Raw genomic sequence first — 14,825 nt, 5'->3', positions numbered from 1 at the left:
ATCAAAGACGGTTCCTTCAGGCCTCCAAACAATACGCTCTGAAAAATAGGTCACGACTCCCACATGTCACAAAGCCTATATGTGCTGTGTTGCTGGTATATGGGAGCTGATGGGGGTGTGCATGTCAGAGAAAGAGCGTATTAGCCTTCCTTCTTGTAGTGATTTGGTTCTCTTTTGCATATTGTCTAATCTGGCAGTTGATGTCCTGTTGAGAGGGAGTTCTTTTGAATTCTATGGCTATGCATATATGGCAGTATGCAAAATTTGGGCCCCCATAGTCAAATGACTTGCTGATTTTCTAAGGTAAAACATATACGCATCTTAATAGACAAATATATTTTAAGATACTGCAAAAATACTGTAAAATGTATTTTATGTATGAGTGTAAGTTTGTTCCCTGTAGAAGATTTGTTCATTTATTTTCACTCAGAAAATCAAAAACGTCATTTTTGGTGTTCTGATTTTTGCATACGACTGTTTGCTGATTGCAATTAGTTTTAAATGGTCCATGTTCTATATTTGTCCTGTATTCCCCAGTATCTTGTTCTCCAGTAACTGCAGTAACAACACTCGTCATCACTTCAGTGTGAATGGGCAGGTTAAACTGCTTTAGGCCTAATAGGCTGTCATAAATAAATGTGTTTGTAATAGGGTTCTCAAACCATCACAGTAATCAATAACAATCACATTATTTTGTGTAGTTAATAACATGTAAATGAAATTGGTTTTACTTTTTCAAAGATGAACCTAAAGAGAAATTCAGTAACGTTATTGAAACACGAAATTCACATGAAAATAAAGTGAATGCAGTTTCCAGTTTTCTTCGCTTACGTCTAGCATGTTTTCAGCTCCTCCACAATTGTTGCCCTCTTGTTCTTGAAGGAAACTCTAGCATTCCACTTCTGCTGTTGCTTTTCTTAGTTTGCTGCTTGTTGTTTTATCCGGAGTTCTCCAACATAGCCTGCTGAAGTTGCTCCCGGTGCTAATGTTACTGATAGCAACGGTATTGCCAACATCGGTGGTGTGTTTTGCTTGAAAATGATACTTGAGACTCAGCATACTTCAGTGAAAAACATTCACAGCATGGCAGTAGCTGGAAATGACAACTGGCTTTGTCAAGACAGCCATCAGTGGAACTTAAAAGCTGGATTTGAACAAGAGGCCTGCAGTCGTGGAGTGATTGTAACAGCACACAAGCAGCTGGGCTTCAGGGACAAACCACAAATGGTTTGAATGGTCAAACAGGGAAAAAGCATTAATGGCTTTTAAAGAATCAGTGTTGTTCATTTATAATTTTAATTTGGTATCAATGCATGAACTTTAAAATTAGTAGTTCATGGTTGTGACATCACAAACATGGTGGATTAGAAATGGCCTGCATGTGCAGTTTTGTTTCCATATATTGTACCAAAGGTATCTCCAAAATGGTAATTTTACAGCAGAAGGCAAAATGTTTTTAACTTGTAATGTAAGTTAATGTTAAAAGATTTTATTCCAGGTTACTTTGAAGCATTTCTATTGATCCATGTGTCATGATGTTTTACACAATGTAAAAGGTAGCTGCTGTGGTCAAATGATGTAGAAAAAATAAAAATTTACAGCAACGATTTGAACTGTATGAACTGGGGAGTAATGGGTACATTGTTTACATGTGCATCAAACTTATTTCTGAAAAGCAAACAAAATCATGTTTCCGTGATCTGGGCTTTCAGTGTTCTGGCCTGCTATGTCAAGGCAGATAAAGCTGCACAGCTACATTTTTAAAGGTGTCATTTACAGGTTGCTCTGCTGTATTATATCCATGTTATGGCTAAAGCAGTTTGCACAGTTACAGTGGTGTGTGGATCCATTAAAAAATGTTTCTGCTTTCTCTCTTCTAAAGAGGCTACCCAAAGTCAACATCTGACAACGTTGCTCTGAGTGCTCATATAAATTGTTGATGCTCTTCACATCCTTGTATTGTATGATCATGAATGTGTGCAAGACTTTGTCAGCTGTAGTGCATTCTTTCAAATCTCTGTTGAGACTGAAGATGAAGACTGAGACAAAATAGGTTCTGTTACCAGCATAACATCATGCAGTTTCAGCTCTGTGATGCTGGCTGGTTTTTGTAGATGGATGCTGAAGCATGTTGGGGGAGGGGAGGTGGGTATATATTTCAGTGTACTCTCTCTGTGTGTATGTGAGTGTGTCTGTGTGTGTGTGTGTGTGTGTGTGCACTTTGGCGGCATGCCGTGTAAGAGCAGGTGTGAGGTGTAGAGAGCGCTGAAGCAGAAAGAGCTGGAACATTTCATCAGTGACGGGTCACAGAAAACTCCAAAATAACCACAGGAGCGGCCACAGTTGCCACGGTAACAGCAGCATCTCAACAGGATCCCACCCCCAATCATATACATCAATCTTCTTATCCCATGGAGTCCTGCATGTTTTAGAGAAGCAGGTAAACAGTACCTTATATGTACAGTCCTTTATACAAAAATGACAGGTGAAAATCAGTAATACTGCAGTCACAGGCCAATAAGATACTGTGTTGAAATTAATGACTGAAACATGACTTGTATTCATGCATTTAACAGGGAAAACACTATTTAACAATATGAAATATGTCGGATGTATCGTCTTAACATTCTATTAGGAAGTGACATCTATTTTCGACAGATCATTCCAGACTAATTTTTTTTCTTGGCCAAGTTTTTTTTTCAAAAGGCAGCCGATGTGCTTCAGATTGTTAATGTTTGAGCATTTTCTTTGCCCATTTCTACAGGTTTGCATCCAAATTGTCTTTGTAAACTTCTGAATTCATGATCCCATTAGTGAATGCAAGCTTACCAACACCACTGTAGGATAAACAGCCCCAGACTTTGTCATTTACAGTACTCTTAATGCAGTGTAGTTGTAATTCTTCACATACTTTTACCACTCACAGATGTGTCGTATTGGATCATTTTCCTCAATAAATAAAGGACCAAGTCTAATATTTTGTCTCATTTGTTTCATTTAGTTCTCTTTATCTACTTTCTATAGGGTTCGCAAACTTTCAAGCATTACTACACACACACACATATATATATATATATATATATATATATATATATATATATATACACTAAAATCCTCTTGCTTTGATTGCCCTATGCCTTAACTATGTTTATTATGAACATTAAAATAAAATAAAAATGCTTCCAAAACTTTACCAAATGTTTCAGTAGTGACTGTTTTGGTAGTGACAGTTTTAGCTCATTTTCAGCATAATTCAAAAACTGCAGCTGGTACATGATCTTAAAAAAAACATCTTAAAACATTTTTTAAAAATGCGATTTTAAGTTTTTATGATTTTTATTTTCATAAGTTGTAATTTAGGGGTAAGAGTTTGGGACAGCCACCTCTCAGTAGAAAGTACCACAATGTTAAGCTTATCTTGAATACATGACATAGCATCTCTCCAGTGTCTTCAGAGGTCCAGCCAGCTGTTTATGTTCAAAAGTATCTGGCCACCTCATTAGTGAATGCAATGCGCACCCATTGCTGACACTGGTGTTCAGTTGTGCTCACACAACATTTATATTCTCTATAGAAAAGCATTGCCAATAGAATGTGATGCTCTTAAGTAGCTGCACATGAGCCTAACATCACCATGCTCAATGCCAAGTGTCAGCTAGAGGGTATTAAAGCCCCCAGCACTGGGCTGTGGAGCAGTGGAACTGTGTTCTCTGGAGTGAATGGGGCTCCATCCTACACCTTTGGGATGAGCTGCAGTGGCTTTATCCAGAACTAATCATCCAACATCAGTACCTGACCCCACTAATGCTCATGTGGCTGTAATCAAACGCTTACAGCAGTGTTCCAACATCTAGTGTAAAGCCTTTCTAGAGGCTGTTACTGCAGCAAAGGAGGACAAACTCTGTTAATACCCTTGGTTTCAGAAGAACAGTGGTGTCTATAAACTTATGGACATGTAGTTTCAGACAATTCATATGGCCACACCAACCACAGGGTCCAGTGGCGACAGTGACTCATTGCCCAGAGCAGCTGGCATGGTTATGCCCTGCTATCTCAGTTCAATCACCAGTGTGCTGTTGCCTTTGACTAACCTTCCCCTGAGCTTGTTTTCGCTGTCTCACATTTGCCCTTTGGCCTGTAATATCATTATGGAGGCTCAGCCTCGGGCTCCATCTGCCTCTGTGTCCGGGTGCTGCGGGTATGTGTGTGCACACAGAGCAGCATGGCTGACGGGCAGAGGGAGGACAAGCTGGCCTGCTTTCACGTTTGATCTCTCCACTGTCAGGCCCAGTAAACGTGACTGTAATGGCATGCACTGATGTTTTAGTAGGCCTGTCTGTACTTGGGTTCAACATGCAGAAAAAAAAGAAGGCAAGAGAAAAAAAAAATATATATATATACCTCCATGTGAAAAGTAATGAAAGAGGAGTAATAAAAGAGGCAAAAAACAACTTAAAAGCTAAAGTAAATACTCAAGTTTTGAGTTAATTTTAGACTGTCAACAGACGGTGCATGACAGAATGACAGACAAAGTAGACAAAGAAATTCAGGTCTTTGGAGCATGGAAACAGAAAGTTGCTTCACCACTTTTCTCTTTCATTAATATGCAGTAACAACACGGATCATTATTCAGTAATAAAGACTAATATTCCGTAATAAAGGCTCAGAAACGGGTTATTGGGTGCATCTCAAATGGCTTCACGCTCCCTACAGGGTGCACTACATAGAGCATAAAATAATGAACTGTTCGCCAAAACACTGCACGCCATGTCCTTTCAGTCTATAGTTTAATCCACACTGACTCCTTATTTAACACATTCTGCACTACTTCATTGCAGGAGCCATTACTTCACGAGCTATGTAGTGCACTATATAGGGTGTAGGGAACCGGTTGAGATATTTTTTGGAACACGTCATTATCACGTCACTTGTTGCCAGAGTAACGAGGCAGCGTGCCTCCACTCGCTTTAACGGTAGACTTGCTACAACTACAGAGTCTGAGTTAAAAAGAAGACGGAGAGAAATGTAAAGCCGTCATTTAGAGTATATTAGAGACAAATTAACATTGTTTTCTTTATAACGACAAACACGAGAAGACTTCATTCTGAGTTACTTGGTTTAAGTAGTCTAGCTAGCCTTCCTGTTAGCCTAGCTCTTTAACTAACGTTCCCTGTTTGCCTGAGGTGAGCTGCTGACGGACACTGAAATAACCTTTTTTCATGTCGTATGGTATTAACGTAAATCTTAAATATTAAAGTAATCTAGTTAATGTTTTATATGACTGTAATATGACTGTTCAATGTGCTTTTTTTCTCCAACGTAAGTTTATACGCATTTTTAGTTTTGTGTGCTTGTGTGCTTCGTGTTGTGTGCGTGGTCTCAGTGCGCATGTGCAGACCCATCACTGTAAAATTAAGCCATTGTTCAACTTGCTCTTGTTTGTCTGCCGGTCTTAAACATAAACGTCTTTATGTCCTTCACTCTTATGGTTCTTCAAGGGTTCTTTAGTAAAGAGAATGCTTCTGTTTAGAACCATTAGTTCTGTATAGAACCATTTCATGCTTAAATGGTTCTTTGCACTGTGAAAGGGTTCTTCAGACTCATGGAGAATGTGTTGTATATGGTTCTATATAGCACCAAAAATAGTTCTTCTACTGTTACAAGCTTGACATCATAATAATTGAAGTACCCTTTTGGTGCATTTTCAAAAATGTTCTATATAGAATTGTATACAACACATCCTCCATCAATCTGAAGAACCTTTTCACCATGCAAAGACCTATTTAAGCATGGAAATAGTTCTTTGAGTGTTCATGGTTCTGTACAGAACTTGACTTTACTACAGAACTCTTGAAGAACCATTTTTTTAAGAGTGTTCTGTTTTTGTCCCTTTACGAAGCCTAAATGAATCAGCACTGTACTTGTAAAAGATATTAAGTGAACTCCATCTCTAGTTAGCTATTAAGCCGATCACCTTTAATAAAGCACTTTGATTTGTTGTGTGCCTCCTTCCTAACAAGGCAATTATTTTAGAGCATGGTGTCCTATAGCTTAGTGGGCTCTCTCTGATTAAACCATGGGGTCTCCAGAGCACTTGTTTCAGAGTTCATTTGCTCCAGTTAGTCTGAGCTGCAAAACCTAATGTACATAATGATGTGTTCCTCTCAGGTGTCTGGTAAGTGACGAACTACATTTGTCCCTTCTGCAGGCCTCTGCTCTTCCATGGCGACCCGCATTGACCGACTCGCTCGGCCTAAACCCAACCTGCTCAAGTTCCCTGACAGGTGGGCTTCCAGCAGACGCTGTAACACAGAGGTCTATGCAGATGAACACTGCAAGCTTTGTAGTAAATACATCTACTTATACATATTTACTCATTTATACATCTGTGCAAGAGGAAAAAGTTTAGAAGACAGTAAAATCAAACTTGTTCACACGTTCAAACGAAAGATGAAAGTTTAGGTGTGGTTAGAAGGTAGAATTTGTTTTACTTTTGTTTTAAGTTCAAGTACAAGAAGCTTTATTGTCATTTTAGATATGTAGAAGTACACAGTGAAACGAAACAACATTCCTCCAATGTTTTACTTTGCAAATCACAATTTTGGCCCTCTGTGCGCCACTCAAAGCTCTGCAGCAGCCTGTGCAGTTCATCTCTCGAGCGGTGTGACTTGTCTGAACAGTTTGCTGTATGTGCTTATAATGAATCTGCCCTTAGGACTGATTATTATGTGGCTTTCTCATGTATTTGCAGACGCTCTGTGTACTGGTTGGATGAGCTTCCAGCACAATCATCAAACAGCTCCTCCACTGCATTTGGTAACATGAAGTGTGACCCTTGTTGCTTACATTTACTATATACTATACTACTCAGCCTCCAGTTTCCCAAAAGCATCTTAGTCTCTCTACTATCATTTTTACTGGTAGAGAGAGTGTTCCGTGTGATGCTCACTCTACCATTTAAGAATCATTTTTGTGCTAAGATGCTTTCAGGAAAGCCAGTCCAGAAGCATTGCTTTGTTGACCTCTGTAAACCTTACAGTTTGTTGTGATGAATTTTGTGGAAATGGCTTTTTTAAATGTAGCTTTATGTTTATGTAGTTTCAAGTTTTATATTTGTCATTTGCACAACATGTTAGGACAAATGTGCAAATAAGCTTGAACTAAAGTTTAAGAAATAACAGCAAATGACTGACTTTACTGAAGAATCTTCATTAACAGTGATGTTTAGTCTTATATCGGCTCAATTTTCATCTGCATTTATAAAGACCTGTTTAAACGCTGTTTTATATGCATTGTCTGTGTTTCTCCACAGATCTGACTCCACGCTGGTCAAAACTAGCAGAGAGTAAAAAGCTTAGCGCTCACTTTGAGGACAACAGGTGACTGTCCTATAATACCAGCCAGATGTACAGTATTTTCGTTTTATTTACCTTCCCTAAGCACGTTATTTAAAACCATTTATAAGTATTTAAGTGTGGTTTCCCTTGTATAAACATCATATATAATTAGAACAGATGTAAATAAACATAAATATGGTAAAAAGTACAAAGAATTCCTTAGAGAATCTTCCAAGCTAGTATGAAGAACAAAATTAAGTTTCAGATTTCTCCTGAGTTCATCAGCCAGTGCATGAATTTGAAGTTCATCACCAACACACGATTCAACCTAAAAAAACTGATTAGGCAAACCAAGTACTGGATGACAACTACAAATAATACTGAGGTTCCTTGAGGTGGTTAGACCAACTCATTAACATACATAAAATCAATACTTACTGGTTAGTTTGTATTTATTATAGTATTATTCCAAAGAAACACTTACTCACCAGATAAATAGCTTTTAAATAGCTTTTATCTCTCTCATGTTTTCTCAGGTGCCTGATAAAATTGTGTGACTTGTGCACAGTGCTGTATATTTATCTATCTATCTCTATTTATATATCAGTGTTTTCAATACTCAATAGTATAATATAATATAATCTTCATCAGTTCAACCTGATAATACTGCATACAGTAACAAGCAATTCAACAGATTTTATTCCATTCAAATAAATAGTTTGAATGGAACAAGGCATAGCAAAATTTGTAGATGAACAAAATCAACATCAGTTTCTCCACTTTTTACAGTGTATAAAATGATTGTAAAATATTAGTCCTGTTCACAGCTTTCAAACCATTAGTAGGACACCAGGGAACTGTAAATTAAAATGAAGAATTTTAGATTTCTTCATCTTCTTTGGAGCTGTAAAAGATTCTAAAATGACTGGCAGAGCGGTCTAGCATTGAGTATTCAGTTAATAAAATTCATCACATTTTAAAAGTGGGGGTCAATTAATGTAAATAGATAATTACAGTTTTTTTATCATTTAATAACTGTTGTTGTTGAATTGTAATATTTCAATACACATTGTATCACTTATTATTGTACATAAAATAGCTTGCAGGTCTTGAATGGCTGAACTTGTACTACGGCAGCAATAGTACTGAAGATGAAGTTAAAGCAGTAAAGATGCTGATCTCTATCTGTATTGGTCAATTTGTGTCTACCATCATTGTCTCTCTTTCTCTCTCTCTCTCTCTCTCTCTCTCTCTCTCTCTCTCTAGGCGATCTCCTGAGTGGAAGGTGAGTGGAGCAGCACTGAAGGCTCGCCCTTCTGACAGAGTGTGTGCGCTTGCTTTACCCCGCATGCCTGCTGCTGGCTGGCAGCCTGATCGCCCCCTGCTGCCCACAGTGAGTAATGCTGTCTCACCTTTTTCTGTAGACCTCATTTTGTAGTTCTGTGTCAGCATGTGTACTGAATATCACTGTCATTTGGATTATGAGGTTGTTAAGTAGTTGGAATAAGAATATTGCTTCATTCAGGAAAAGCCCCCAGTTCGCCCACAAACCATACTTGCACTTGTGAACATTTAAAAATTGGACTAGTTACAAAGAAACTGGGTATCTTATTAAATAAAACATATAATATTTTTCTGCCACTGTGAGTTTTGAGCCAAAATAAATCTTTTCGTTTGAGATATTTGAGTGAATCCGGAGGGACTGTCCTAACGTCACCCTGAAAACTTTTCTTTGAAGGGAAATTCCACAGATTTATCTGAATGTCCACATAATTAAATAGTCAAGATGTAAACAAAGTCATTCAGAATTGCTTTGTGTGAAATGTGCCATTCTAGAGAAAATAAACGAGTGAAGATTGTTAACAGTGGTGGTAATAGGAACCAGACGTCCTAAGAGTTTAATTCCTCTTAAAGCTTCATCACAGAAAATTATTACATGCAATGTTTATGAATACTCAGCTTAAAGCCTGAGACATTGTATCATGATATTTTTAAGATTTTGATTTAAAACATTTTTTACACCTATTCATAGTAGAGAGATACATGTTGGATGTTTTGAGGCAAGATAGTATCCACATATTTTTGTTTTTTCAGATTTATTGCTACTTTATCATAATCAATATTACATATAAAAACTAAGAAGACACGTGTAGGTTCACTGGTGGTTTTGGATAGTAAATAAAATGGCTATATTTGTGTTGTAGACATTATGACACTGGTTCCTGTCACCACCACTGTAAAGAAATGAGGGTTGGTAAGTTTCTCTGAAATTAATCATTTTACAACGAGCCACTCTGAATGACTTTGTTTACATGTCATATATTGAATTATGAAGACATTTTGAAAATTCCCCTTTGTGACAAAGAAGGTAAATGTTCCTAATATTCACAACATAGAGATTATTGAGTACATTAATTATGTTTAAGACGTGATATTTATGTTTAAGATGTGATACTGAGATATGAGCTTTGCTTGAGATTTAGATACAGTCCACTACTTGACAGTTTGGGACATTACTTAAATAGAAAACTCAGAAAGTTATCATAGTGGTTTAAAAACAGGATTCCACTCATATATGTTGAATAACCATATATAAACTCGAAGTTTGTGGTTTTTTAATATTAGCGTCTCTCTAGATAATTAGCTACATGTACCTCACAGGCATGCTAATTCTACTCCAGGAGACAAGGTTAATTGCTGAAATTATCAATGCAAATCTGTATTATTTTGTTGATTCATGCTTAAATGATTCCACTCGACACTGTTGGTACCAGTAAGCCCACTACTAATTTCTATGACATTTGCCAATAGATTTTGAATGAGAGCCTAATATATATAAGAAACACAAGCCATTTTTGCCTTTGTTCATGTTCAGGAACACATCATGAGTCTGATGAAAAGGAACATAGATGGAAGAATAAATTATTTGATAACTACTATGAAACTAGTATGTAATGTATGTAGTCATATGAGTGAGGAACAGAAATTCAGTAAGGTTTAAGGGATTAAGCTGGTCTAATCATCTTTGTTGCTTTGTTCACATCACTTGTGTTGTTTAATACTGTGATCACCTACATGTAGTAGTAACAGTTACACAGTGGCAGCTACTATAAATTGGTGCTCATAACACACCCATGTTTCACACCACACACCCAGTCTCTCTCTCTCTCTCTCTCTCTCTCTCTCTCTCTCTCTCTCTCTCTCTCTCTCTCTCTCTCAGTTAAGTGTGGCAGTGAGAACAGCTAAGGCGAACGCCCGGATCTGCCAGTTGGCTCGCCCACGGAAGATATGTACAGCAATGACTCAGTTATGCAGCAGCTCTGAAATCTCTCTGTCAGTTCCATCTTTAGCCAAACTGTCCCCTCGCACGCACCTCCTGGCCAGTGAGTTAGTTTCCTCACCCTCTATTAATAACAGTTTGACATGTGAGGAATGATCATTGTTCTGTCATTTATTGCATGATAAACTTACTCAGACCTGTTTGTGCCAGTGTTCAATTTACTTTCGATCTTTGTTCCTTGATCTGACTTTGTTCTTCAACTCTGCAGCAAGTACTACTTGTGTTTTTATGAATGTTCTCATTGACCTTCACCAAAAACAAAAAAAATAGATAAAAGTTTAAGATATTCCTGCGCTGTCCAGTCACCATGCAGATTTTAGGTTGCCCTTAGTTTGCCGCTTGTGGAAAGAGTGAACATGTAGTTTGTCCAGTTTAACCCTGTTAAAATGAATTTTTCCACCTGTTTTTCTTCAGTAATGTTGATAGAATATATTTTGATGGAAATACGTATAATTTACAAAATCATTATCGTAGGTGAGTAAGCAAGTCAAGATTTATAAAAGTGTTTTTATTGTGGTTAAAATCTTTTTTTTATTGTAGGAGTTGTAGGATTGTTTGACATGAAGAAGACTGCAGGTGTGCTGCCTGTTTTATCTCTGCACAGCCTTTTTACCCCTCGTTGGTCGCTAACAGCTGATCACGGAGTCACAACATTTCACACACAGAGAGCCGACAGTGTCCTAGTTAATGTGATAACAAAGTTACAAAAAAGTGAAATATTTTATTTCATTATATTGATCAAAATGTTTTAGTCGATTTCACTCAGGGCAACTAGGGGACCTACTGAAAGAGGTTAAAATGCACTAAATACGTCTGTGCATATTATGTCTTAGCAGAAAAAGGCAGTGGTAGTATCAAAAGAATAATTTTACACAAAACCAAATATTTTTGTTTTGTTTTTTTATCTTAATTGGCTCCAGGGACATTTTAACAAAGGCCAACGCTGCTCACCAGCCACTGTGAGCACAAATTCTAGTCACAAAAACATTTTCAGTATGTGCTGCACTGCTTTGCACGCCACTCTACATTTTCTTCATGATTAGTGTTGCAATAAGCAGTGGTTATAAACAGTACAAGGAACAAAAAAGAAAACCAGAAACAATATTTTTCACAGACAATGTGGAAAAGAGGATGAAGCTGAAGTTGCACTGGCACACCATTAGGATAACTGGTGCACAATTTAAAGTGAAACGGAAAAGTTGAATAAGAAGCTGGTGAATATGAAGCCAACTTCAGCCTCATGAAAAGAGGAACAAGATAAAATCCAGCTGCTCTGGAATGAGAACTTGGTTCCTTTTCAACGAACTGAAAAAGAATTTGAAAATGGTTCCTTTTCAAGGAATTTTGACAACAGTAATGATTTTCTGAGTACTTCACTCCAAGTTTCCCCTCGCCTCTCATCTTATGAAACAGGCTGATAGTAATAAATGTTGTAAAGTTAGTCAACTGTAATCATTTGTCAAACTACCTGATATTACTTGATATACCTAATATTAATAATGTACACATTTTAATCATATAACCGTCACCTGTAGCTACTTAAAAATGTGGGTAAATGTTTAGGATGGTTTAATCTCTGCTACATACCTTTATTATCAGCTCTGGCTCTTTCTTGGTTAAAATTAAGTGGAGTTGAGAGTCTGAGTCAACTCCAGTCATGCATCACTATCTGTAGCTAGTGTAATGGTTTTGACAAGCATTGTCAGAAGATTCATGCACATGGATATTCATGCAAATGGGTATTATGGTAATTTTTTCCCACGTCAATAAATTTGATTTATTTATAATAATTACAATAAAGTTCTTCCGCCAAGCAATGTAATTTTAATAACTTGGTGCATTAATGCGCAGTTCACCTGATATGTGGTCTCAGAAGTGGAACTATCGGTTTTACAAGTTTTTGATCAGAACTGACTTTTTTTAGCAGCCATGAAATTACAGACTCTTGCGTTAATCCCATGTGACTTTTGCCTGTGTTACTACACCAGCATCATTGACATTCGTATTAATGGCCCTCCAAATATGGCCCCAACCCTCAGTCTTGCAGAGGCCCCAGAATTTTGTGCTACACCACTGGTGGGACAACTGTAGATAAATAAATGAACAACAAACTGAAAATAGCAATAGCAAAGTGAAGATAAAAATTTAAAACTGTGTTCACCCTATAGAAATCACATGATTTTCATGTTCAGGTTGATGTGAACTCTGCATTTACAAGATCAAGAAAATAATGCTGTTGAATTAATGAAAGTAATAGATACATTCTGATAAAACTTATTTGGTCCACTCATGTAGTTTTAAGAAAGTACACTGCTTTTTAAATGAAAAAACTCATTTAGGGTTAAATTTAAGCAAATAAAGCCCTTTTTGAGCTGGATTAGTTTTACCAGAGGGTCTGGTAATGTCATTTGCAAGGGATTCAACTGACCGATTTGTACAGGATAAAAGTATCTGTGTCATTTCCCCAAATTACCTCCAACAGCCAAAAAAAAAAAACATGTACTGTCGTGTGCAAAAGTTTGGGCACTCCAGTCAAGTTATTTTGTAAGTGAAAATAAAGCCTTATTTAAGCAGGATTAGTTTTACCTTGGACAAAAACTGTGATTTTAATCCAGTATGAAAAATTGTGCATTTAAATAGCAGAAAATTACAGATTTATGTAGAGAATGTTCATAGAAGATATTTATGTTCTTTCACTTAGAAAATCAACAAAGCATGTCATTTGACCAGGGATGTTCAAACCTTGGCATACAACTTTACTTTTGTGTTGTTTATAGCTCGGCTGCACTTTCATTTATATTTGTGAAAGTAAGTTACCACATCCACTACAGGGAACAATTTAAATATGGCATATTCCTGAAAATTTTAGCGCTTAATTTCTGTACATTTAAAATTTGTCATTGTTGTGTATTAAATTGTGTATTAAAATGTGCAGGGACACCCAAACTTTTGCATGACTGTAGATAGGATGCACACAGATGCCTAGTTCTGATTATTGACAGTAGTTTTAATGAAGGACAGTGATTTAGAGGCCATCAGAGTTAGGGGAGAATCGACGATACAGTTCAAAGTTACCAAACACTTTTTTACAGTATTGAAATTATTACACAAACTTACAAAGATCGTTCACAGGCACTTTGTTCTACATAGTATTTCACCTGCTCACTGTTTCTCTCTCTGTTTCTTTCTCTCACCCTGCATGTCTTCTCTTTCTATCCCTCCATCCTTTTCTTAGCCCCTAAACAGGACCATCCACAGTACTACCCGGACAGGCCTGTATCATGGCCTGTGGCAAAATCCGCTCTGGAGGCTGTAGCCAGTGAGAGGCTGCAGGTGCTGGCCACGCCCCGGCTCCGGAAGCCTCTTTTTGAGGGATTTGACCCCTACAGAGTGAGTTCGGCTGCCCGTGCTGCTACTGCGTCTCCCAGGCTGCAGGAGCTGGCCCTGCCCCCAGCACGCAGGTGCAGGAGGAGATGAAGCAGGGTTGACATAGGGCCTGATATTCAGTATTAAAAAATGCAACCCTCCCTTACTTCCCCTAGACACTTCTACCTAGAAAAGTCCATGCTCATGCTAGCATGTTTCAGCCTTTAAATAATTTAATCTTATTCAAATTCCAGATTAAAATAATCAGTGTTTCATTGCAGTTTTAGGAAATTGAAATTGTATTGTACAGAATTTTGCCCACACACCATGTTTCTGTGGAGTGGAACAGTATAAGGGAAATGAGTGTGAGCTTGTGAGATTGGAATTGTGCCCAAATGGACAATATGCAGTAATTGTTTGTCATCTTCCCTTTCCTTATCAAGTCTTTTACACAGATTTCTTGTGCACTGTGTGATTCTTTGGGTATAGTCACAATAAGCCAGTCTATAAAAAGGAGAACACTCACACACTGTGTAATTCTATTGTGTTAATGATAACAGTGAAGAGAGTTTTATCATCTGTAGTCATTCTAAGACGCAAATTATTAGACAATTTAAAGCTGCACTATGTACGTTTTGGTACCTTTCTGGTGGACATTGTATGCAATTTGCGGTAGAACATTTTGTACTATGAGTTGTGCCTCAGACTCCTTCCTGAAGCAGATGAGCATCTGGGTGCATTTTGAAGCTGCAAAAGCCTCTATCCTTAGCTTTAATTAGAAA

General features: G+C 37.5%; 1 protein-coding gene across 1 annotated transcript; it reads left to right on the top strand.

Annotated features, from left to right (window-relative positions):
• Nucleotides 1-4,959: 4,959 nt before the first annotated feature.
• theg (theg spermatid protein) lies at nucleotides 4,960-14,306 on the top strand. The gene is made up of 7 exons (XM_036556885.1): nucleotides 4,960-5,183; nucleotides 6,209-6,284; nucleotides 6,752-6,816; nucleotides 7,313-7,379; nucleotides 8,604-8,730; nucleotides 10,558-10,720; nucleotides 13,913-14,306. Exons 2-7 carry the CDS (start codon nucleotides 6,223-6,225, stop codon nucleotides 14,152-14,154), a joined length of 726 nt encoding a protein of 241 aa, XP_036412778.1. The 5' UTR covers nucleotides 4,960-5,183; nucleotides 6,209-6,222; the 3' UTR covers nucleotides 14,155-14,306.
• Nucleotides 14,307-14,825: the final 519 nt, after the last annotated feature.

Source organism: Colossoma macropomum, unplaced genomic scaffold, assembly GCF_904425465.1.
Source record: "Colossoma macropomum unplaced genomic scaffold, Colossoma_macropomum, whole genome shotgun sequence".
Classification (NCBI taxonomy): domain Eukaryota; kingdom Metazoa; phylum Chordata; class Actinopteri; order Characiformes; family Serrasalmidae; genus Colossoma; species Colossoma macropomum.
The sequence above is the reverse complement of the archived record's forward strand: the minus strand, read 5'-3'. Positions and strand labels throughout refer to the sequence as shown.